The 27370-nt window shown below is 40.8% G+C and overlaps 1 protein-coding gene across 1 annotated transcript in view; it reads right to left on the minus strand.

Annotated features, from left to right (window-relative positions):
- Window positions 1-907: 907 nt before the first annotated feature.
- EPM2A (EPM2A glucan phosphatase, laforin) overlaps window positions 908-27370 on the minus strand; it is an 84166-nt gene continuing 57703 nt past the window's right edge. Inside the window, exons 3-4 of the mRNA XM_087425190.1 lie at window positions 12718-12959; window positions 908-3293 (exon numbers count right to left, since the gene is read on the minus strand). Of these exons, the coding sequence (XP_087281316.1) occupies window positions 3016-3293; window positions 12718-12959 (520 nt within the window). The 3' untranslated portion in view covers window positions 908-3015. The remainder of the gene's footprint in view (window positions 3294-12717; window positions 12960-27370) is intronic.

The following is a 27370-nucleotide window of genomic DNA, read 5'->3' on the forward strand; positions in this document are numbered from 1 at the left end:
TCTTCCACTTGCTCCAAATTTCCATCAATCCTCCCACCAATTCTTCCCACTAACAATACTGTCTTCTCTCATTCCCGTGTATTTTTCTAGGACTCCTCAACAATGTAACGAATCTCCTGTCCTGTCTTCCTAGCTTATCCCTTTCCTCTGGTCCTCAATTAACACTCTTTGCCACGGGAAGAGTCATCCGATGTCTCTGGGTCTTAGTTTGCTCCTCTGTAAAATAAGGCGTTAAACTAGATTATCTCTAAAGATACTTTCAGTTTTAACTTGCGATCAAACTGAGTCTCTGTTTAGCTATTCAGTCTTCTTTCACGTGTGGCAAGTTCTCATTCCGTTATCTAACTCATCTTCAAATCTTCCCTTTCATTACTTCCTTACAGTTTCCAAAGTCCTAACCACATTTTTTCACCAGGATTTCTTTGGCCAAGCCAAGTGGTTTTCACCCACACCTTAATGTTGGTGAGAAGAGCATGTCTGTGTTGTTCTTTTTTAAGATTTTTTTCCTAACGTTGGCACACAAAATAATTAAGGGACAATATTTCAAGTCTCAAAGAAAGCAACCTTATTTGGACATTTCTTTACCATGTGTGAGATCTTATGATATTCTTCGAGAAATCTATGGCTGGGAAATTTTATTAATGCCAGTGACAAGGAGCTAACGACACAATATCTGCTCTGATTTTTTCTGACATACACTTGAGGTTGTCATCCTCATTTCTTTGTGGTGCCCTCATTTTTGTCCTGTAACTGCCACTTTTGATCAGCTAATGAGAAAGTAAGAGTGACAAGAAAAAAAAAAAACTTAGCTCAATTGACTGCCTCTTTTACAAACAAAGAAACACAGTTTGTTCTTCTGGATTTGAGATTAAATTAATAACGTTTTAAGAAATCCTGCACACAGAGGTTATTTTTAAAGCTTTTATTTAGCAAAAGTTCCAGGTGATTTTGAAATACATTGGACATCCCATTCATTGAGGACAAGAGAGGTTATTCCAGAACATTCTTTAATGGCCCTAAACTGATTTTGCCCATCAGAGCAAAAAGGGAAAAATCCACCTACAATGGTCTTTCTGTAGTGGAAATTACATAGCTGGACTTTTTAGACATTAAGGAAATTCACACACTCACACAGCCAAAAATGTACGTAATTAGAATTATTCTGTTTTTAAAATTAAATTTTACACAACACATTATGACTATAAATGGGTTACTTTAATACAACAGTGATTTTTAGCGAGGGAGCAGGACCTCATATTATTCAATCCTGGCTTATGAATTTAATTTTGTAAAATTATAGGAGAAACGTGTCCTGTCCAGCCTTCTCAATGCTGTCTCCCCTGAGTCCCACAGTTATAGTCTTGTAACATCTCTCCCTCCTCTGAACTCCACTGGAACTTACCCTGCATCCTTTTTATCCCTCCTACTTCCTAAATCAGAGTCTCTCATATCTATTGAAAAATATTTACAGAAGGAAAGAAGAAGCAGAAAAAGATACAAGCATTGTAGTTTAATAGAAAAAGTATGGGCTTTGAGTCAGACAGACCTTGCTTTGTATCTCATTTCATCTATTTATTCACCATGCGATCCTGGACAGTTGACTTAACCTCTCTGAGCCTTAGTTTCTTCATCTATACCTGGAGATCGTGAACCCTTCCCCGTGGGGTACGGTGAGGATTAAATTGGATCAGATTGTAAGCACCCAGCACGTAAGAGGCATACGATACAAGTCGCTTCCCCTTCTCTCATTCTAGTCTCATCCACAGTTCAAGCCTGCACTATAGTGGACTGAACACAGGGCTGTGTCTGGGCTATAAGCTTCTGGAAGGCACAGTCTCATTCATCTTGGTATTTCCTGTAGAATCTAGGGTAGTGGATTACGTATTCTGGAGGCACAGTGACTGTGCATTGTGTTAAGTTGAGGGCTGAACCAGGATGACTCCTAAGCCGTGGGACAATGATCTATGGTTTGGGCTCTTTGAGCTCTTTTGATAACACAGCTCCTCCCATGAGCTACGATTCAAGCCACTTTGGCCTCGATACAGCCCACCACGTTTTACATTAGGCTGTACAAAATATAATACTTTCCTAAATTCTTTAGCAACTGATCAGAACACTGTTCATTTCTCACTGTGGAAACTGCTGCAGAAATATCGACTTGACTCTGAGAGAGAGGAACTGAATTTACTACAATAAGCTGGAAAAACAAGGTGTGTTGAAAAAGTACTGAGTCAAATAAACATGGGTTACCAATTCCAGCTCGTCTCTGACTAACCATGAGACCTTGGGCAAGCTCTCTCTGCTCATTGAGCATCAATTAAAACAGAGACAATAACTCTACTTTGCTTGTCACACAGCGTTGTTGGGTAGATAAGGAAGGTGATGCCTTGGGACACACTTGAACAACTGTGGAGAAGGATGCAAAAAGCCACTGTTTTTGGTCATGTTGAGCTCTTACTTAGTCATAATCCAGGCTTCCGCTCTTCTCCCCTTCTTTGGCAACTGACCAGCTCTCATTTTATAATTTCATTTCAGTCCATTAGAAAAGCTGTGTGTGTGTGTGTGTGTGTGTGTATGTGCACACACACAAGTGATGAAGTCTATATAACTCCCCATCTTTTCTTCCGCATGCCACGCTACAATGCAACAAGAAAGCGCGGCCGTGAATTCATAACACCGCTAACGCAGCATCTGTAAAGCAGAGGGCTGGTCTGCCTGCAGGCAGCAGGAACCCCACACGTCACCTTTCCGTCTGATGCTAGACCAACACTGCACAGCCAGCCGCTTGTGGCCTTTTCTCCTGTGTCAGTCACAGCTTCCTTTGTAAAAGATTTCAAAGAAGATACAGCCCAATCAAAGGGGAACAGCAAGTCAGCCGCAGACTAAAGGTGGCAGGTTGGGGGAGAAGTCGGCAGTCTTTTCAGTTCCAGGAGATGCTGTGTTTCTAGGCCACTTTGCTAACATCACTCTAGGCCTTTTAAGGAAATGGCGAGGGAGGGGAGACAGATCAGCCAGCTACACACTGCAGAGGGAAGAACGCACCTTCCCAAATTTTTGAAAAAAATCTTCTTCTGCCCGGGCCAAGGCGTCTTCATCGATGTACACCACAGGCCTTTTGGCCATGAGGAAATACTGCACCTTCCTCAGGCTCCAGCCCAGCACGTACTGGAGCCAGCCGCAGACGGCCGCCGTGGACCGGCCCACGCCCGCGTTGCAGTGCACGTACACGGTGTGGCCGTTCTCGAGCAGCGCGTGGAGGAGGCACACCGCCTGGGGCAGCATCTGTACTCGGCCTGGGATGGAGACAGCACAGCACACACATGAATAAAGAAACCCCCATACAAACTCCTCCAGCACCCCATAAAATCACATGTCACCCTTGCAGAGGCGGGCACATTAGAGCTTGCGTCATGTCGTTGGAAAGGAGGAAAAGGTGAGACACTATAAAAAACCTGCTAATAATAACATGGAAAGTGCCCTCCAGAGGCAGTGGCTCAGCTCTGAACTTTTCACCTGATTTTGCTGCTCGTATGAGGGACTTCTGCATCAGTGCAAACTTCCCTTCGAAGAAAAGTTCACTACAGCCTATCATCAGAAGAGTGCATTTTTACATCTGTCAGAATGGTTTGTACACACTGGACAGAGGTTTAGAGGATTTCAAAGAGAACATGACAGGTCCTGTCACCTGAATTTCCTTTAATCCAGAAAAATCTTTCAGGTAAAGTAAAATACAGAATTAGTCCATATTGGTGAAAGGAGTCAATCTTATTCACCCAGCAGATGCTCATTGTCATCTGTCCAATGGAAAGGCTAACTTACTAAATGATACATGTGGATACACGATCATTCATTTCTTCCCTTATGATACAGTGAGCATTAAAAGTGATTCAGTTTTTTCTTTACTGGCAGTTGTGACTGTAGTTATTCCTGCTTTGTGACTACTGCTTTGACTATTAGATGATTCGCATGTCTCCTCCTCCTCCCACTCAGAGGATATGCAATGCTCTGCCGAGGCCTGTTGGACTTAGCTCCTCTCTCCCATCTTACGGGCAGAGATCCCCCCAAAATCATCAAACTCCTGGATGCCTGTAGTTTCTGCTGCCCACGGGTTCTCAGAGCAAAGATATTTAGCGATTTTTTGGGGGAAGTGGAGGATGATCAGTGTAAATTACTTGAAAAGGGGATGAAGGAGGGAAAGTATACAGGGTCCTGGATTAAAACTATGTGCCTCTCACTTGATATGCCTAGCTACTCTCTGTCCTCAACCACATAGGGACACCATGGCCCTGGAAGGACCCTCCAAGGGCCACACAGAAGAGCCCTGTCCAGCCTTCCTGTTGCCATCCCATGGGACGACTGGAGAGGCGGGAGATGCCCCTCCCTCAAATGATTCCACTGCAGATCTTCACTGAGGACTAGAATTCTCCCAGGAGAGCCACTCGGGTAAGTTTAGACTTCCCTCTTTGGCGGTCCTGTTTTAAAAATGCAACACAACCATCGCCAGCAGGCCTCAGCACCGCAAAAGCATAGATGTTACCAAAGACCCCCTAATGGCTTGAAGGCCTTCTCCATTACCACTCTTTCCAGGGGGGCTACCTTAGCTCCAGGTTCACCCCACTCTGAGACAGGAGCAGAAAATCAACATGGAAGCCAGGATAATATTCTAATTTTGCTGCTGGTGCCCTGTTAATCTGTCTGCCTAAGGGATCTGAAGCTACAGGCCCCACGCAGCAGTTTAGGGACGTTTTTAACTGGCAGCCCTTGGGCAGGGCACACCCTGCAGTTCCTTAGGCTCCATCTCTCCCTAGTGCCCATTGCCACGCACTCCTGTGCCCTGCCTGATCTCTGAGGGCATCTTAATTTGAGACGCATCAGCTCCTACATGTTGCTTGATTTCTCAGAGTCCAAACTGAGCCATAGACTTTTAATTGATTTACATCTCCATCCTTGGTTTTGGGGTGCTCTGAAGTTGGAGCTAGGTGGGCCTGCCATACAATCTGTTGCTCATGGCACCCTCCTAGAGCCAGTAAAATATCACGGGAGATGTAGCAAGGTGCAGCAGAGAGACGCCTCACTGCACGCCTCAGGGAGAGTACTGTGCAGCTGATCCACCATCTGAGCTGGAGATCAGAGGAGGCAAAACCTCCAAGCTACGTCTGAGCGGCCCTGCTGGTAAGGCTGAGGCCTAGCCAGTGCAGGGCAGTGTGGGCTTCTGTTCCTCTGAGGGGGTGTTAGAGGCTTATTACTGGCTGGGAAGGGAACTCTCATTGATGGATCCGGGAAGCTCAAGTTCATCCTGCTCCTGCCACAGCTGGCGTCACTTGACAAGTTCCCTGTTAACAGCTGCCTCTCCAGCGACCACATACCTCGCCAGGAAATAAGCAGAAATATTTTTAACATGGGTTTTCATCAAATGCCCACAAGACTAGCCCACGGTGGCCTCGTGCAGCTCAGTCAGAGCCCAGCCCCTGGCACTCAGCTTTTGCACAAATCAGTGCAGCTGGCCCACCTGAGCCAGGGCTTCCGTGGACCAGCAGGATTCCTTCCCCCACCTGCTCTCTGGCCAGAGGTCCCTGAGGAGGTGTCTGCCTCAAATGGCCCAAGTGATGCAACATCTCCTCCTTTCCTCTTGATCTGCAAAAGACTCTTCAAGAGGCATGCACACAGTTCAGAAGTTGAAAAGGCATATGTGTTAGTTTGAGTTCTATGATCTCAGACACTTAATCTCGGAAGGTGGATGTCAGCTCTCCGGGGAAGTTATGGAAGGCTCCCAGCTTGAACACAGGTTCACTCACCAGTGATCTTCTCCTGGAATCACTCAGCCGCCCCACTTAAGAACTGTCCCACAAATACTGAAATAACATAAAGAGGAAATAAATAATAAAAGGGGGCACCAGAGCAGTAGCCGGGCCAGGATGCCCACCTGTCTCAGCCTGGCCTCAGCTGCAGCGTCGTTCACTTTGACCTCTAGGGACGGCGAATCACCCCGCTCGGAGGACAGCAAGCATGTGCTGAGCCCTTTCCACCTGCCAAGCGCTGTTCTAGCACTGTGCATGCAACAGCTCGTTTACAACCACACCTTAACAACTATGAGGTGGGACTGTTCTTATCCTCAGTTTATACCTGAGGGAGCTGAGGCTCAGAGGCTGGCCCAGGTTATTCCCCAGTGGCCACTCAAACCCAGCCAGCCAGATTCCAACGCCTCTGATCCTAACACTGTAGTACTGTCCCTCCCTAGCCGGCCTGGTCAGGGGCACTTGCTGGCCCTCATGCTGTCAGTCTGAACTCTCACTCTGTCTCTGCACCCCACTTACTGGTCACGCTGTGGCTCTCACCCTGTCTCAAGTAACATCCTGCCTGGGCTTAGCACCTCTGCCCCAACCCTAGACAGGCTCTCTGTGCCCAATGGGCCCGTGTCCCTCTGCTTGAAAACCCACTCCAGGGAGCCTGAACCAATACGTAAACCACCAAGGAATAAAAAGAGGGTCGCCAGGATCAGGGCTCACACAATAAAGCCAGTGTCGACCAGAGCCCCTTCATTTCTATGTTTCTCATATTTAGGCACCATATAGAATTTAATATGATAAAAAGTTTCCATTCTTAAAAATGATAATACCTCAAGGCAAGACAGAAATCCAGAATTTTGATGTAAAATATTCCAAATTTAAATTTGGCAATGAAGTTGAAAATGTTAAACCCTGTGCAGGTCCAACAAAACACTCCTCCATCTGTGATTCTTCCTTTGGAGTTGAAAATAGGCCTTGGCTCTCAGTAGATGCTCAATACACATTTGTTAAGTGCATGAATAAAAACAAAATAAAACAAAACCCCATAATACCGATTTGGTCTGAGACACTACTAGACCCCTTGAATCCAGTTTCTGGTCCACACTTCCTCCAGGCTAATCCAACTCTGGAATGATTAAAAGCTTCCTGAAAGCATGCAATGAGCAAGCAAAGGGGGGACGAAGGAGAAACGTCGGGTGGGGCAGCTTGAGACATTAGGGCCTGAAATGGGCCCTGAAGGTAACACTTTACCTAAGGCTGATGCTGGAAGAAATCATTCCTGGTGCAACTTTCAGCCTTTCCACCACACACACACACACACACACACACACACACACACCCCTTTCCTTCCTTACTCCAGGGGCAGATTTATGGCAGAATATATTATTATTTTATTTGAGCACATCTTCTTCTCCACCTTTGCAATGTAATATAGATAAGGTCCACGTTCTCTATCACATCCTTTGGTAGAAATGTAAGGACTTGGGACTAACAATATAGTCCCAATGTTGTGGTTTTCCGCGCACTTTCATATCAATCGTCTTATTCTATTGTTATAATCCTCTAAGGCAGAAATTATTTTCTCTGTTTTCCAAATGCAGGAACCAGCCTGCCCCACGTCACACAGCTACGTGGTGGCTCCAAGGCTCACGCCCAGGTGTGGTGGCTCCAAGGTCAGAGTCTTTGCGTCACAGCAGAGCTGAAGTGACTCAGAGAAAGAACTGGGACTGTGACAATGCAGGGGTAGCTGAGGACTCGGGCAGCACATTGACTCATCTGCAAGGGCAGACCATTTGTTATCGACAGCACTGCACCCACGAGGTCAAAACACAATCTGAGTCCTTCCTATGTGAAGGAAAACTGAATTTTAATGAGCAGAGTTGTTTTTTTTCAGGTAAGCACTAGATTTGGGAGCTTTTCGTTTTTCAGGTGAAAGGCACAAGCCAAAATTAAAAAAAGAAAGAAAAAAAGAAACCTAAACAACTCCTCTGCTATGACAAAATGTATAAGAATAAACACAATTGATAGCACAATTGATTGTAACTGGTCTGTGACAACCAGTGTTGACAGTCGGGCCTAACAAACCGTCTTCTTCCTCAGACTTTATCTGACAGCATTATGCTCCAGCTCAAAACACTTCCAGATGGATTTTTCTCCAGAGTTCTAAAAATATTCTGCTGAATTAATCTAGATGTTCATTGTGCTCATATTGTGAGCCACATAGATTGATCTCTTGGTCAGAGATTCCCCGGTGGCTCAGGAACGGTGGTTAACCCGTTGATCACTCCCTCAGGTTATGCTGCGCCAAAGAAGCCCTTTATTTACTCCTAGGGTTTGGCCTTTTCCAAGTGAGAGCTTTCTTTTTGCTGTCATCCATTTTGCTGAACTGACTCAGTGTGGAACATGCTCCACCGTTATGACTGGGACCCGGTGACTCTGACCCCAAAGGAGGTTTTAATACAACTACAGCGGGCCTTTGGGGATAGAATTTTCCCTCAGCTGCTGCACACCCCCAAACTATAAAGGAAATTACCTATTAGTCAGCAGGGCATTCAGGTAATCAGTGCATGGGGTGGAATGGGATGCGTGCCATGGTTAGTTCAACTTCTCTGAGCTTTTAACACTCCAGTGGGATCACAATGCTATAAAATCAGAATCAAAGAAGCAAAAATCAGAATGTTCTCTGGAAGCTGCAGGCACACTGTCCTCACAACCTTGTCTGTTTTGAAACCAGGGAAAGAGGCTGGATGGGACAAATAGGACCTACGTTCCAACAATGCTCTTCTGTGCAAATAAAGAGTTTTTTTCTTCCTTGAAAAAAGACAGAGCTCTTAGGGCTAAATCAAGCTTATGTGGATCAGCGTTACCAAGAGGAGTAACCAAACTACCCCGGTCTAGGGGAACAAAAATTAAACCTCCTCCCCAGGTATAGCTCAGTTCAGGCACAGACCCACAAAGGGGTCCAGCCCGGCCAGGAGGACCACTGGAGATTCTTTTTTTTTTTTTTTTTTTTTTTTGTTTATTGCAGTAACATTGGTTTATAACATTGTAAAAATTTCAGGTGTACAACATTGTACTTCTATTTCTGCATAGATTACATCATGTTCACCACCCAAATACTAATTACAACCCATCACCACACACATGTACCGAATTATCTCTTTAACCCTCCTCCCTCCCCCCTTCCCCTCTGGTAACCACCAATCCAATCTCTGTCTCTATGTGTTTGTTTATTGTTGTTCTTATCTACTACATAATGAAGGAAATCATACAGTATTTGACCTTCTCCCTCTGACTTATTTCACTTTGCATTATACCCTCAATGTCCATCCATGATGTCACAAATGGCTGGATTTCATCGTTTCTTATGGCTGAGTAGTATTCCATTGTGTATATATACCACATCTTCTTTATCCATTCGTCCCTTGATGGGCACTTAGGTTGCTTCCAAGTCTTCGCTATTGTGAATAACGCTGCAATGAACACATGGGTGCATGTACCTTTACGCATTGGTGTTTTCAAGTTCTTTGGATAAATACCCAGCAGTGGGATAGCTGGATCATATGGTAGTTCTATCCTTGATTTTTTGAGGAATCTCCATATTGTTTTCCATAGTGGCTGCACCAGTTTGCACTCCCACCAGCAGTGTATGAGAGTTCCCTTCTCTCCACATCTTCTCCAACACATGTTGTTTCCTGTCTTGTTAATTACAGCCATTCTGACGGGTGTCAGGTGATATCTCATTGTAGTTTTGATTTGCATTTCCCTGATAGTTAATGACGTTGAACATCTTTTCATGTGTCTGTTGGCCATCTGTATATCTTCTTTGGAGAAAGGTCTGTTCGGGTCTTTTGCCCATTTTTTAATTGGGTTGGTAGTTTTTTTGTTGGTAAGATGCATGAGTTCTTTATATATTTTGGAGATTAAGCCCTTATCAGAAGTATGGTTTGCAAATATCTTCTCCCAATTGTTAGGATGACTTTTCGTTTTGTTGATGGTTTCCTTTGCTGTGCAGAAGCTTTTTAGTTTGATGTAGTCTCACTTGTTTATTTTTTCTATTGTTTCTCTTGCCCGGTCAGACGTGGTGTTTGAAAAGATGTTGCTAAGACTGATGTCGAAGAGCGTACTGCCTATGTTTTCTTCTAGAAGTTTCACAGTTTCAGGTCTTACATTCAAGTCTTTAATCCATTTGGAGTTAATTTTTGTGTATGGTGTAAGGTAAGGGTCTACTTTCATTGTTTTGCATATGGCTATCCAGTTTTCCCAACACCATTTGTTGAAGAGACTTTCTTTTCTCCATTGTATGTTCTTGGCTCCTTTGTCAAAGATTAGCTGTCCATAGATGTGTGGGTTTATTTCTGGGCTTTTGATTCTATTCCATTGATCTGTGTGTCTGTTTTTGTGCCAGTACCATGCTGTTTTGGTTACTATAGCTTTGTAGTATATTTTGAAATCAGGGAGTGTGATACCTCCAGTTTTGTTCTTTTTTCTCAGGATTCCTTTAGCTATTCGGGGTCTTTTGTTGTTCCATATAAATTTTAGGATTCTTTGTTCTATTTCTGTGAAAAATGTTGTTGGAACTTTGATAGGGATTGCATTGAATCTATAGATGGCTTTAGGAAGTATGGACATCTTAACTATGTTAATTCTTCCAATCCAAGAGCACGGAATATCTTTCCATTTCTTTGTGTCTTCTTCAATTTCTTTCAGAAATGTTTTATAGTTTTCGGTGTACAGATCTTTCACCTCTTTGGTTAAGTTTATTCCTAGGTATTTAATTCTTTTTGTTGCAATTGTAAATGGGATGGTATTCTTAATTTCTCTTTCTGCTACTTCGTTGTTAGTGTACAGAAATGCAACTGATTTTTGTATGTTGATTTTGTATCCTGCAACTTTACCATATTCGTTTATTACTTCTAAAAGTTTTCTGGTGGATTCTTTAGGGTTTTCTATATATATGGAGATTCTTAAAGAGCCAAGGTGACCGAGCTCCAGGCTCCCTGAGATTCTCCAGGTCTTCTGTCCCCACCCAGAGCGTGGACCATCGACTCTGGGGAGACAAGGTGCCTCCCAGCAACTCCTGACTTTGCCGGACTCCAGCTGATCATGAATATGAGGGACTGAAGGTGTGGGGGCCTGTAGAATGTGCATGAAGAGTCCACGGGTGCATGCAGAGCTTCGCAGTTGGTGTCTGGAGCAATGTTATGAGTCAGACTGCCTATGTTGAAATCCGGGCTATGTCTCTTTCTATGATATGACCTTGGCCAGGCTCCTTAACTTTTTGGTACCTCAGTCTCTTCCTCTGCAAAATGGAGATAACTACATCTGCCCGGAGTCTTGTTGTGAGGATTAAATGAGTTAATGCATGAAACTGCTTGGAAGAGGGACACATATTGCACTTTGGGAGGAAGAGGGCTAATGATAGAAACGGTTCCTCTTTAGGCGTCACTGCCCTCCTTCTTTCCCCCAGAATAGATCACCAAACTCCCTTAGTCTGGGCCATTTCCATAGCTCTCTGCTGCCCCCTGCTGACCTCTGGTTGATACTATTAGTGTAACTCGGTTCTCTTGGCTTCAGATACCTCCATTTTTCTACAAGAACCGTATTCTACAACCAGGCTGAAACACAGATCATTCCTCTAAAATCTCAGGCGTCTGTGCCTTGGCCTATGCTGCTTCTTCCACTGGGAACGCCCTTCCTCCCTCCACATCAACCTGTCATGCCCACCTCACATGCCATGACACTCCCGTAGCCTCCCTGTGCTCCTCCATAAAGAGTTCTCCCCCTCACATAACCCTCCTAGAGCGCATGAGTCATTCCTCTCGTCACAGTCTTCTCTGTGCTGTAATTAGTTTTCAACTCGCCTTACTGCCTCTTACCATTAGATCAAAACTATGCCTTGTTTGTCTCCGTTTCCCCGCAGCGCCCATGTCACACCGTGATTCCCTCTTTACAAAGACATGCTCAGCCAGTACTTACACCATAAACGGAGCCTCGCTGTGGCCATGCTGCCCGGCTGCGTTCTCTCTCTCACTACCTCATTTTATCTACTGCAGTAACCTCCTAACTGGTGCACCCAGATCCACTCTGGATCCACCTCCAACCCATTCTCTACACTGCAATCAAAGCGTGCTTTCAGAGAGAAAAAATGGTTATTCTGGCATCTGTCAGCCTCCTGCCCTTTCAACTGCTTCTCACCACTTTAGGATAGAGTCTAAAGTCCTCATTGTGGCACAAATCTGGCAAGACCTCTTCCCTTGTTCTCTGACCTGCAGCCACACTGCCTTCTTCCAGTTCCTGCAACACTAGGCTCTCCAGCACAGGGATTCTTCTCCAGCTGCTCCGTCTGCCAGGGAGCCTCCTTCCTACCTCACCCCTCCCCAGTCCACTCTTCAGAGCTCAGCTCAAACACTACTTCCCAAGAAAACTTCCCTGATCCCCCTTTGTAGGTCTGATTCGCCTATGCATGCTCTCAGAGCAATATCTCCGTATCTTTCTAACAAAAAAACTCATCGTAGTTTTACGTTTCCATTTGCACTCATTAGATTCACGCTTGTCTTCCCTATAGGACCATAAGTTCCACGAGGACAGAGTTGTGCCTGCTTTTCTTCACCGTTGTATTCCCATCGGCAGCCTAATGCCACACGCAGGGTAGATACACAATAAATATATGTTTAATGAGTACACAAATCAAAGGACCCATGCTAAACAGAATCTTAGCCAAGGTGTCAATATATAAGTATGTTAATCTTAAAACCTTATGTTTATTCCATTTCTATCATTCATATTTAGGTCATTCAATATAGATAGAAAGGTAGGTAGATGGATAGATAGATACGTACATAGATAGATAGATAGGCAGGCAGACAGACAACAGGGCTTCTCCGAGCCACATTCAACAAGCAGCCAGCAAGACTCTCGTGACGCTTACCCTCGGTGCTCATGTCTGGGGTCGGCATCCAGATGTAGGCCAAGCCTTCTTCCTTGTATAATTTAATCATTGTGTCTGGGGTCATGGGTTCTGGGTAGCGGTTACAGCCTGCAGAGTTCTGTACAATATCCCATTCTGTCTGGAAATTCATTACGGCTGTAATCCCCAATTCATGCTTCAGTTTGATGGTTACGTGCTCCACTTGGCGAGGGCAGCTACCCAGCCAGATATTCGGTAGAATTCTAATGAGAACATACAGAGTCAACTATTACTCTTGTTCTTATGATTTGACGTCTGAGGAGCTGCAGAAAACAGGTAGCATTAAAATGCAATTAACCTTTAAATCTGGCGTGGGAAAAAACTATTAAAATATGAGAATCAATATTATTATCGAAAGAAAAATATATTGGCTTTGCTTTGGGGGAAACAAATAATTCAATTACCTAGAATACCAGGAAATAGGCATTAGCAAACCAAATCTAGCAATATATTAAAGTAAATCCACCAAGTTATACTTATTCCATGAATGTACATGTGGTTCAACATTACGAAACCCATCAACATATTTCAAACACTAACAAATTAAAGGCAAAATTCCTATGATTATATCAAGAAATTCTGGAAAACATTTGCTAAAATTCAACGATCATTCCTGTTTAAAAATCTAGATAAAAATTTCAAATAGTTCGAGACCTTGAAACATGCTGAATACTGGAAACTGACAAACAACAATCTTCTTTTAAATAAAATCAAAGTAAAGATTATTTCCATTAGCACCCAACATTGTTCTATATGTTTCACCTAATACTATAAGATGAAAAGAATACGCATAACTATCAGTAAAAATGAGAAAACAATATCACTATTTTTTTAAGTATGACTCAATATCGAAATTTCCCTAAGGCTGGGCCCCACCCTCAGAGTTTCTGAGTCAGCAGGTCTGGATTGAGAGTCCAAGGATCGGATTTCTAACAAGTTCCCGCGTAACACCGAGGCTGCTAGTTCAGGGGCCAAATCCTGAGAACCACATCCCTAAGAGATTCAACTACAAACACTATGCAAAGTATTTAAAGTATTAAGATTAAGATATCTGGATGAGGGAAAATATACAAAAATCAAACAGCTTTTCTCTCTACTGGCTTGCAAACAGTTTTTCTCTCCCTTTTCTGTCTGCCTGTGTGCCCGCCTATCTATCTGTCCATCTACCTACCTACTTTCCTATTTACCTTTTTATCTCTATTGAAGGGGAAATCTCATTCAAAAGTAATAACAAAATTATAAAACATCTAGAAATACATTTAACCAGAAAGAACTACGAAATTTTATTAGAAGACATTAAAAAAAACCCAACAGATAGAGAGACACAATGCTCTTTAATTGGAAGACTTAAAATCATAAACTGTAAATATCATAAAAATGTATATATTTTCCAAATTAATATATAAGTTTAATGCAAATTATTATAACCTATTATATATGGTATATATTGTCTTGTTCACTAATTACTTCACACATGTAAATTCTCTCCAGAACTAATGTGTAGGTACTTTATTTCAAACTTCACTTGAATTATGTCACCTAGCCCTTTGCTAGGTTCATTAGTGGGTATTCAGACAACAGTCATCAGATAATGATGGCGGGCATCACCGATGCTCATCAGGATTCCCAGTATCCCCTTGCAAGCATGGAGGACCAAATTCCTCTCAGCCTCAAAGTTAGCCATGGCCATATGCCTTGCTTTTGTCAATCAAATGGGAGCTGGAGTGGCATGTGTCACTTCCAGAGGGACACATTCAAGACCTTATGCTTGATTCCCTACGTGCTCTCTTCTCCTGCTGCAATGATCATGAAAGCATACGTGGACGCTGAGCTGCTAGAAGATTGAAGGAACCTGGAATGTGTGGCTATCTCACCCAGGACAGACACCCTGGAGAGCTGCTGGCTTGTGTCTTCAACCAATTCTGGCATTATTTGTTATCACACAACATATCCTGACTTGTTCCCACTGATACAATGCTTAAATAATTAATTGCTTGAAGTCTGTAATGTGCAGGAAAGAAATGGAGCAGAGGATCTACACTTTTACTTAGTTACTTTCATATTGAGCTTAGAGCAGTCATTCTCAGCTGGGGACAGATTTGCTTCCGAGGGGATATCTGGCGATGATTATGGAGACATTTTTGATTGTCACACTGGGTGGTGCTATTGGCATCTGGTTGATTGAGACCAGGGATGTTGCTCAGCATCCTACAATGCACAGGACAGCTCCCCACAACAAAGAATTATCAAGTCCAAAATGTCAATCATGCCAAGGTTAAGAGGTCTTGCTTTAGGGGAATGAAAGTGGAGTAGAACTCCTTCTTATTTGTAGGAAGAAAGGAATGTAAGCAGGAGTAAGACCAGCATATCTGACACAGAGTTTGTGGCTCATTGGTTGTGTGGTTCTGATGATAATATGACATTCCATGTCATATTTTAAAATATGTATGTACATAAAGAGAGATCTAGAGATGAAGCAAAAGCCTAATACTAGACAGTTGAACAGCACTGTAACACTTTCAGTATGGTATAAGGAAAAAGGCACTAAACACAAGCCAGAAAAACTAGGCTCAAGTGCCAATTCTAGCACGATATTTTAAAAAGCACTTGGTAATAAATATCTGACATGACGCCAAGTTATTGATCATCTCTAAGCCTTTGGTGTGCTCATCCTTAAAATGGGTCTAAAAGTAACTAATTGACAGGCATTTTGTACAGAATACATACAATTAAATAAAGTATTTGAATACGACTGACTTTATTTTACTTGCTTTAGTAATTTATTTTGTATTGTCTTGTAATGACTATTCAGATATATTTTCATTGTTCCGTGTATCCTTAATGTGAATGCTGCAGAGTATAGAATACTTGCCCTATGTTTTTATATGAAATCTACCTTGCTTTTGTGTTTTGTTTTTTTCCTTTTGGCTATTGTTGTTGTCATTGCTGATGTTGACAGAAGAAGCCAATTGACTAATCCCCAAATGTAGGTATTACTCATCCTCAATGAAAACAGCTCACTCGATCTAGCATCGTCTTTCTAAAGCTTGAATCCTACTTACTCTCCAGGAGAGGATTAACCAATTTTTTATTGCTGCTTGGGTTCTAAGTCCAATGGGTTATTAAGAATTTCCTTGTGAATTATTGAGGATTATTATGGAAAAAGTGAAGGCAATAAAATTTAAAATAAAGAGAAAAGTTAGAAATCCAGGAAAGACATAACGGTGTTGTGAAGAGAGACTCCGGAACCAAGGCCTTTTCGCTTTATTCCTGATCCCAAAGAATTCTCAGATAGCCCATTGGGCCCAGTGGACTGAGAGAAAGACCATCAGCAGGGACACTTTTAGAGTGCCCAGGAGACGTGTTTGACCAGGACATTATCTGTGTGTCCTGTCTTCACAGGAATGGAAACTTCACAACCCCTGATCATCGCCTGTTCCCTCTTGCTGTTGAGTGAGAGCAGGAACCTACGTCTATCTGGATATTCCATCCCTCCTTCCATTATCCCTTAAAGATTCCTCCTCCGGTAACCTGATGGATGCCTAGTGAACGTCGTGTTGGGCTCTCATACCTATACTTTGGGGTTTAACTGAGCAAACTAAAGTATCTTAAGCTAAAAAAAGAGGGAAGTGGACACCTGTTATATAACCAAGAAATATAACCTTTTGAACAATAGACTTTTATTGGCAAAATCTTGAAGTGGACTGGTAAAATATTAAAACACATATTCATGACAGGCAAGCTAACTTCCAAATGTTACGCAGAGTTCTCTTGAATATTGTACTCTTTGAGTGGGTAGCACTTAGTATCTGGCTAGTAAATAAATGCCAAAATAAAGTGACTGGCATAAAGACAAAGAATAGTTCACAGAGATAAACAAAGGGTAAATCAGGACCTCTGAGCCTACAAAATAAGAAATCAGAATCCCAAACCAGAGTCAGTATATAGAATCAAACTGTGTTGTTAAGAAAGGTGTTAGTCCATTATCTCCTTCAGCGCTGCTCTTCAAATGTGTTTAAACTAACTGGGAGCTTCAGGAAACTCAAAACAAGCCAAAGATAAAGTCCAAAGTTGGCACCTAAACATACATATTTCCAAAACAAGTTTCTAATGGGAATAAGCCCTTGAAACACACACCCACACATTCTCACACACATATAAACATCAGTTTCTGAATCAGTTATTTCCAACTTTTTGATAATATAATTAATAATTCTTCTAGAAATGCTAGAAGTTCGAGTCCATATTTAAGAAATGAGTAAAAAATAATTCCTGATTTCTTAAGCAAGATGTTCTGAACCTAGGAGACAGATAACTAAAGATAAATTCTGAAAATAAGCACTGTATTGGAGAGAGAATTAAAGTTTTAAAGTAAATTGTACTGAACCATTACATGGGATGTGGACACCAACACTGAGCTTGTCGGAAACACACAAATCAGTGGATTCTGCTTAATCAGACAGCTAAAGTGCCCTTTATAGGCATCCTATTTCAGTTTGCTGTCTCTAATGGTGGGTAATATATCTCTAGTTCCGTGATACACTGAAAGTAACAAGATGCATCGTGTACTCTCTATACAGTAATTAAACTTCTACTTATCCATTCAAAAGAAAAATGATTGGACACCATTAAAAATCAATTTTTACTCATCTCATCTTAGTTTTAACCTTTTGGTGTCAATGATACTTTAAACAATTGTAAAAATCAAGATTTTTTTTAAGGTGAAAAGAAGCTTGTTGAAATATGGGATTTCGGGAATAAAAATCCTCTGTAAAGGTAGTTTTAATGCAAGATATACCAAACTTCAAAGACATAATAATGAAATAAAAAATATAGCTTACAACGTATTGTAAATGACATTGTAAAACTTGCAGAGAATTATTTTATGAATAGTTCACTACCGATCGTGAGTTATATCAGATTTCTGGCAGCTCCATTAAAGAATATTTGAAAGGTCAAAGAGTAATCACTGTACCAAGTGGGTACTGACACTCAGTCAACCCAGAACAGAAGTTTCCAAGCCTGGCTTTGCATTCAGGTCACACGAGGCGCTTTTATAAAAACTTCTATTACCAGGATCTACTCCAGAGACACTCATAAAGTGGCTCTGGAGTGAAACCTAGGATTCTGTGGATTGTTTTTTGCTTTTTGAAATTAACAAGATTATATATATGATGCAGCTAGATTCCAGAACCACTAGCCCGGACAATCCCAATAAACATGTAGCAGAAGCTTAGCATGTAGATCTCAGCACCTTTTAATAGTAGTAAAAATATATGGAGATGAGAAGACATAGAGACTTGCTCAGCTCTACACATGTGCCTATAAAGTTAAGTCCTTACCTTTCTCCAAAAATAGTTTCAAGACTGCAAATGATTCCTGGACAGAGAGTGAGGAATGGGAAACTATCTGTTATGAGAATGTGTGTCCATGCGTTTAATGCATAGCATCTTCTAAAAAGTCAAAAGTAAATCTACTTCTGAGTCATGACAAATATTTAATATAGTTATATTCATTAAAAATATACTTTTGTAGGGGCCTGCCCGGTGGCATAGTGGTTAAGTTTGCACACTCCGCTTCGGTGTCCCAGGGTTCACGGGTTCGGATCCCGGGCGTGGACCTACAGACTACTTATCAAGCCATGCTGTGCTGGTGTCCCATAAAAAGTAGAGGAAGATAGGCACGGATGTTAGCCCAGGGCCGATATCCCTCAGCGAAAAGAGGAGGATTGGCAATGGATGTTAGCTCAGGGCTGATCTTCCTCACCAAAAGAAAAATGTACTTTTGTAGAAAATGATTTTATTAACTTAGGTTTTGACTATTGCCACTATGATTCAACAAGATTGGATGTAAATAAAATTCATCCTACTAATATTACACATTAGCTAAAGAGCAGAGGAAATAAATGCACGGCTGACATTCTGGAACCTTACTTTCTTGGACTGTGAATCAAAATCGATGTCATTCATCTGAGGGAATCTGGATTTGTGGTTCCAGGTAATCACATCACAACACTACACGTTTGCTCCACCTGTGAGGCCGGGGCCTGTGGGACAGTGGCTACTAGAAAATATGAATCAGAGTCCACTTGCTCCATCTCGGATATCAGTCAAAGGAAGCCTCACTGGCAATAACAAGTACACCAGACAGGATGAGCATCCACGCGCTTTGCAAAAACCACCACGGGGTATTGACAGGAGGGGAAAGTGTGGAAAAGACAGCAAACGAGACAGTTATATGGACTCCCCATTACAGGTTCGATCACTAATGCCACGAGAAATGGCAGAATGACCTTTTCCTGAAGGTGAAAATTAGCATTACTTTTTATCCATAGAACAAAAAACGTTAGGAAAACCACAGACATGATGGGATCAACATATGAACTAGGCTTTTGTTTACTTCTTATCACACCCAAAGACCACAACTATTGAATTGGAGCACCCTCTCCTAGCCATACAAACACAGGCCCATTTCAAAGACAGAGAAAACGGATTTCACTGAGATTCTTTGCAAAATCCAGCTAAGAATTTAGGAGCAAAAAAAGATTAGCACATTTCCTAAGTTGGATAATTGTGCTGCATTTACCCTATTTAATATTTTATGGGCAATTCGATGTGAAATTAAAATGTGATCTGGCTTTTAAATAATGAGTAAGGGAAAAAAAGTCTCTCGGTCCTGTAATTTATATCTCATTAGTGGGAAAGCATGAGAAACATTAAAATCAACCCCCAGTAAGTTCCAAGCTTCATTAGCACATATAGCTCCTTCTGCTGAAAATTTGTCCTCTGGTGTCAAGTGTTAAGTTATTAATGCCAAACTTCTACCCAAATGGGTGCTTGTGACAGACTCCAGTTAAGGCTGAATAACTGCTCAAAGACACATTCCAATTTAGAGAGTGATACTAATTAACTTCTCTATTAAAAAATAGTTTTATTATAGTTTGCCTATGAGTCAAAGACCATAGTGTATATAGAGCACATGTTAATTTCTAAATTAAGTACAGTTAGCTTCTTTTTGGATGTGCTATGTAATTTATAGCCACGTGAACAAATATTTTTAACATAGAGCCTTTTATTTTCCATATTATAAAATGCCATATGATTAAATTAATTATGAAGGTCTGTTATGGGTTGAATTGTGTTTCCCCAAAATTCCTGTGTTGAAGTCCTAATTCCCAGCACCTCAGAATGCAATCTTATTCAAAGATAGGCTCTCTATGGAGGTAAGCAAGTTAAAATGAAGCCGTTAGGGTGGGCTCTAAACCAGTATGACGTGTATCCTTATATGAAGGGGAAATTTGGACACAGACATGTACAAAGAGAAGACGATGTGAAGATAAAGAAGATGGCTATCTAATGGCAAAGAAAGAGGCCTGGAACAGATCCTTCCCTCACAGCCCTCAGAAGGAGTCAACCCTGCAGACACATTGATCTCAGACTGTTAGCCTCTAGCACTGCGAGACAAGAAATCTCTATTGTTTAAACCACCTGGTTTGTGGTATGTTGTTATGGCAGCCCCAGGAAATAAATACAAGATCTAAACATTCAGAGGTAAAATATATACATTCAATCACCCAGACTCTTTAAATATTCATACATCAAGTGCACTTAAAGCATTTTAATATTTTTCACCTTTCATTCTGATGTTGGAATTCTACAAATACAACTTACTTCTGATTTTGGTGCCCAAATTGTTCTCTTGTACACAATACTACCCACCCTCCCTCCTTCACTCATTTCCTTCATCACCTGAGCACGTCCAACACGGCGGAAGAAATCAATAGGGCCCTGGCTGGACTACTGGCTTCTTTCTTGATTTAATAACTCAGTTCTAAAGTTCTGAGGTGTCTAGTTTTGATAAACACAGTAGAGTCTTAGGCCTGTTGGCTTAGCTTTCAGAGAACGGACCTCAATGGAGAATCACCTGAAAGGTATAAGGGCACAGCGTCTCAGACTCATAACTTCTTAAGACTCTTAGTCCCAGAGAGTTTAGCCTCCTTTATGCAAATTTGTTGCACTGAAATTTGGTTTATATGCCCTATTGATAGATTATAGTGGTAAATAAGGCAACTAGCACACTTTATGTTCTTAAAGTCAATCACAAGGTAACACAAAGACTGAGACAAACAACTAGGCTAGCAGCCTCAATTGGTTACCTTAATACAAATTTCAACAAAACGTTCCATTAAAATATCCTCTTGGCCTGTTACTTTTGTTTCCAATGCTGAGCATTCCCTGAAAGAGTAAAATGTCATGTTTAATATTTTTTCACATAATGAACTTGAAAGGATTCGTTTAAAATTAATCACTTGCGTAATGAATTAGGAACCACAGAAGATCAAGGAAGTAATAAAAAATTAAACATGTGAAAGTTTTTTGTATTTGTTTTAAAGTCATTCTGTCTATTCATCAAATATGTAATGATGTCGGCTTTTTGTCAGGCACTCAACAGTGAACAGTGAGCAAGACAGTCAAGGTATGCTCTCATATGAGCCTACCTTTTTTGAGGAAAGCAGGCAATACAAAATGTGCAAAATTTAAAAAATTAATTTGTAATGTGCTATTGAAGACATAAACAGCGAGTTAAGAATAGAGAACCACAGGGGAGCTAGACTTCAGATAAGACAATCAGAAAGATCATCTCTGAAAAGGTGACATTAAAACTGAGACCTGATGTAGGAAAAGGAGGGAGACATCCAACATTCTCATGGTGAGAAAGAGTGAGGTAGGTAGACTCTAGGACTGAGCGAAACCTAGAGACATGGAGTAGGTGCGTGAAATACATTGGGAAGACCATGCCAGGCCTTATCGATGTGCTAGGGAATTTGTATGATAATATAAAAGCAATGAAAAAACAATGAAGGATTTTTAAGTAGAGGAATGATATGGACTTATTTTATAGTTTTTAAAAGGTGACTCTGGCTGTCAGGAGGAAGAGGGAAGACTTTTTAGACAGTGATGGCTTGGAATACAGTTAGTGGTGCAGAGAGAGAGAAGTGGATTAACCAAGATGTACTTTAGCAGTGGAATCAACAGAACTTGCACATTAACTGGATCAAAGGGTTGAGGGAGAGAGAAGATGCAAAAAGGACCCCAAGGTTACCACTGTGGTATTATTACAATTTCTTAACTAGGTCTGTCCTCAATGAAGCTTATCCCTCTAAGTTTCTTTACTCTAAGTTACTTTACTTAGCTTATTTTCACAAACTTCAGATTAACCGACATTTTATTTGCTAGGCATCATGCTAATGGCAGCCATATGCCTAAAGTCTTGATGATATCAAACTAGTCAAACTTCCTTTCAGTTTTCCACTTAAATCTTTATTTCTATTATGGAAATGTTAATAAGGTAGGGTTTTTATTGATGTGAGAACTTTGTACACAGGATATGTTGCCCATCAATTAGATTTAATTCATATCGAGGAATCGTCCATTGTCGACAAAGTGGTACAGAATGGAACTGATTTATTCATTTAAACAATTCACCAAAGAGATATTTTAAAATTTTATTCTTTGTAACCGTAAGTCTTTATTTCAGCTCTAGAACAAAATAAATTTAGAAAATAAGACAGTTGGTAAATGAAAAATATCATGACTTTTCTTTTTCTTTTATGTTAACTCTTTGTCATTGCCAATTAATCATTTGATTTATTGAAATACAATTTTCTGGTATGAAAAGGGATACTATTAAGCACCTTGAGCCACAATAGGTATTTTCATTATTTTCTTGACAAAAAAATCATTTGGGATAGTTGTATGGTTATTATTCACTTAGACCAGTGCTTCTCAATATTAATGTGCAGACAAATTGTCTGGGGATGGTGTTAAGATGCAGATAGTGATGCAGCAAATCCTGACTGGGGCCTGAGATTCTGCATTTTCACAAGCTTCCCTGCAATACCAATGCTGCTAGTCCTTGGAACACACTTTGAGTAGCAAGGAGTACTCTAATAATAATATTTAACCTAAATACTATTATTATACATCAAAATAGTTCAATACAATTCCTAATGCTCAGGCACACGGAGAAGTAAATGAAAGAAGATCCTCCTGCCAGAGCGGACAAAAAGACAAACATTTTATCTCTATCGTTGATGCTAATATCAGAGGCCTAATGTTAACCATACAGAGAGGCTCGCTATTTTTAAAAGTCTATTAATTAGAGAGAATTTTAAAATCTCTTTAGCCCTCTTTCTTAATTTCCCAGTGAAGAATCTGCAGGAAGCCAAATGGCTGTGTTTATATAATGGCCTTCCTTGGCTCTAAAACATTCTTCTTTTCTCCTTATGTACAGTGCTCATTGGACTCTTGATAGGAATCTAAAATTCCCTTTTGTGTCATATTAAAAAAATGCAGTTTGAGATTTTTAACATGTGGATGCTGAAAATTAGGGAAAATACACACAAGACTTGAAATTTATGGGACATCAAAGAATTTAAACGGTTGAGAACTCTGATGCAATTAGCAGTGTTGTGGTCACACGTATCAGAAATTAGATAAGGTTCCAGAGAGACAAAGAATCAACACCTCCTCTCCCCTATGAGATGTCAGTAATTAAGATGGTAGGGACAGAAGAGAGATGCATAACTAGAAATACTGTAATATTGGGACCAACAAAATCCCTGGGAAGTTTTTAGCCTGGAGTCAGGGCACACAGAATGTATTTCACGATGTCCAGAGAGAAGTCATGATAGTCAATAAGCCCTCCTAAGGATGCGCAAATCAAAAAGGTCTCTGTTTTCTTAAGTTATCCACAGATCCTGTGGATCTATAGATACGGGAAAAGAGCCCAGTTATGTTATTCCTAACTGGGAAAGATCTTAAATAAACAGTCAGATATGTATTCCAATACAACACTCACAAGAAGAATTAAGTCCCATTCATACCCAAACTAAAACTTTCATATTTAAATTGGTAAACCTCAAATAACCCTAATCAACATGACAGTGCATTCAGTTATATGGTGCTCTTGTAGGCAGTTAATTCATTCTGGCAAGACTTTCACAATCCAGTTTTATTCAAGGTCATCCATTCCACTGAGCACACTTAGCTTCTACTCATTGAAGTGCTTAATTGGTAAAAATTGGTCTTAAATTTTTTAAGCTAAAATTGCCTCTTCCATGTTTCATAGCTCAGGACATTGTCATCTCCACCTTGTGCTATGCAAGTACTTAGATATTTTCAAGATTTTTCAGAAAACTTACTTATTCTGCATTCACAACTGGGCTTAAGGGTGTGGAAAAATGTTTGGATCTCAAACTTTTGAAACATATTTGATGTCTAAATCATCTGTCCCTTAAATAATATAAACTATCCATAGGCTCCTGTTAAGAGAATTCAGTCCAGCAGCCAGAGACCCAACACCTGTCATCTGGCACAACTGATATTTCACAGAGACAGTTTAATGCCCACTTTCCATCTCTGTCCCAAATTACATCCCTAGCATGTATCGTATTGGTCACTTCCGTTACTACACATACTCCTAGTTTAGTCTTATTATGTTTCTGTCTCCTTCATAAACTCTGTGTCCTCTATAAGCCCTTTAAGTGTAAGTGTTTCTCGGAGTTCCAAAGTCCAGTCTCTCTACAATTTATATACTTTAAGCTATCTCCCTAATATACATCGCCATCTATAACTGCCATCTACATGCTGGTAAATTCCAAACCTATTGCCTCCAGCCCAGGCTTCAAGGCTCTACTGGAATTCTCCACTCAATGTCCCATAAGTGTCAACTGAATTCACCTTAATCATCTTCCACTCTTTGCTCCCTACACACAAACCTAATCCTCCTTTATCATTCACAGTCTCCATAAATTGTGCCGCAAGCTGCCCAGTCACCTAAGCCAAGAAACTTTCCTTAGTTCTTCCCTCTTCTCCTCCCTACAGCCATTAACCCAGTCATATAAAAATCTCCTAAATAGCTGTAGAATCTGTCCCCTGTTCTCCATTACTATTGCTTTCCTTCAGATCCTCAACACTTAAGTGAATTACACCAACAGCCTCCTAAGGGACCTCCCAGTCTGTCTCCCTTCCACAGTGTAGCTAGGGCAATCGTTCTAAAGCACAAATCTGATCTTGTGACTCCCCTGCCTAAAGTACTGAGGGGACCACCCACCACTTTCATAGGAAGTCTATAAGCCTTTGGCCTGACCCTTTGGGATCTGACCCCTACATAGGTTTCTAATCCCACCTCCCCATATGAACCCCACTCTCCAGTTTAGGGGAGATACTTGTCATCCTCCTGAAGCTGAAGGCACTCTCCCTTCCTGGCTGTTTATCCTGCTCATCTTCCTCTTGGGATGTGCTTTCACTGCTCATCTATCTGATTAGGCCTGTTCAGTTTTCCCTGATGCCCCCTAGTCTCACTTAGTTCCTCCCTCTTTGTGTCCCCGTGATGTATACAAAGAATCACACACCTGTATTTCAGGCTCTGGCCTCTCTCACTCAGAAATGTTGGTTTTCCTGAGCATTTCTCCTCTGTACTGTGAGCTCCTTGAGAACAAGAATGACATCTCATTGATCACGGTATTCCCAGAACTTAGCATCGTATCCAGAATATCGTTAGCACTTAAAAGCAAATAGGTGATTGAAGGAACAAATCAATAGGTGAATGAACAACTGTAGAAATGTCTTTACTTACTCAGGATATTCGGTTCATTCAACTATTTGATGGTTCATTCAACTATCATCCATTGCACAGCATTTCTAGGACTTTTGCAAAACTGTGGTGAAGATATTTTTAACTGTCTTATCCCACGGATATATGTGTTAAATTACTGGTTGAAATTAGTTTGAAAATAAACATTTTCTCTGCAAATAAATGTGAAAATTGTTTTTAGTCAGAATATAAAACTATGTTACTCAACGTGTTTCCTTTTTTGCCTTAACTGCCAGAAAACTTAAAGACAAATTTAGCGTTCAATAGTAGTAATTAGACCATCTCAAGTCCCTGGTAATTTCTTTCCCATTTTATCTCATAGATGGTTTATTTCTATTCTAAATTCTTCTACTATATATGATTTCTTTTCTAAAGTCTTCTATTATCAATAGTTATAATATTTGTAAGTAGAGGAAGGATGGTGGCAAAACCCAACCCTCCAAAATATTTGTTTTATTCCACCCTACGTCCCAGGCATTAAACAGCCACATAAAAGGTAGAGACTACTCTCTATTTGAGCCATACAGACTTGTAGCAATCTATCAGAATCACTGAGTTTTTTGGTTAATCTGATTCTGCATCTATGCGTGTCAATCCAAAGGTCCCACTCACACAAAACTGATTGAATATTATAGCCACTGGTACAATTTATCTTCAATAATAAAGTTCTGCTCATGCTTGGGATGTGGTCACATTTTTATTAATTATAACCCATGGACCGTAGCCATAAGCTTCATTTCGTGACATGTAGTATTTTAAATGTTAGCTGTTAAAGCAGGTGGACTAACAACAAATGCGATTCTAGAGCAGTGATTCGCAACATCCTGGAATCGCTTGGAGGTAGCTTTAGAAATATTTACTCTAGATCCTAAATTAAAACAGAATTTTGAGGCAGTGGGGTGGGGCCCAGCATCGATTTTTGCAAGCATCTCAAGTGATTCTAATGTACATTGAGCTTGGGAATCACTGAGTTAGAGCCTGAGAGAGAGGTCAGAACAGGAGATAAATATTTGTCATCTTTTCCTTGATAGGGGATTGCCTATCAGATTTTTAAAGGTGAAAATAATTCTACCTTTTAAAAATCAAACCATATATTTACCCCATTGAAATAAAACTGGTTATAAAAATCTGAATTAAAAAGGAGAAATTAGAGATAATTACTCATCTTTAAAAGGATTTTCTGTCTTTATAAAGGATTAATTTGAGCATTTCTTCAAGTACCAGGTAACGATTTAATTGATTTGTAGACTTATCTCAGTTGTTAATTACGCTTATCATCTGAATCTCTCCAGACCTCACTTTTCTATTGTGTAAACTGAGAGAACTGAATTCAAGAAGCACTTTCTCAGCTCTCACTATTTCACAGAAGTATCTGGATGTTACTTGGAGGTAGAAGGGTGACTGAGGGCACAGACCCTGGAGGCTGGCTGCGTAAATTTGAATCCCGAATCCACTAATGATGTTACCTTGAGCAGATTAATTCACCTGTCAGTGCCTCAGTTTCAACAACTATAAAATTGCATTAACTATAGTACATACCTCATAAGGTTGTGAGATTAAATGGAATAATATATGTAAAAGCATTTAGAACAGTTCTGGGCACATAGTAAGCACTATTAAAGCATTAGTTATGATTCTTATTACTAATATTACACCCTCAATAAAAGTCAGGCCCTTGAGTGTGCTAATGTGTTAGTGAGCCTCAAAGAAGGGGACATACCATGTAGCATTTCAAAATATATTTGACCAGTAACCTTTGGTTGCAGGGGGACAGCTCTCTATGGAGCTCACTTTGAGGAAAGCTGGACTATGTGATTGCCATGTCCCCTTAAACTCTAGTCTGGTGTGATTCATCTCTATGTCTTAGAGACCCAGAAAACTATGGCCATGGACCAAATCCAGCCCACCACCTGTTTTTGTAAATGAAGTTTTCATGGAATACGGCCAAGTTCATTTG

This window comes from Ceratotherium simum, chromosome 38, assembly GCF_057802395.1.
Source record: "Ceratotherium simum simum isolate JZ-2026a chromosome 38, ASM5780239v1, whole genome shotgun sequence".
Taxonomy (NCBI): domain Eukaryota; kingdom Metazoa; phylum Chordata; class Mammalia; order Perissodactyla; family Rhinocerotidae; genus Ceratotherium; species Ceratotherium simum.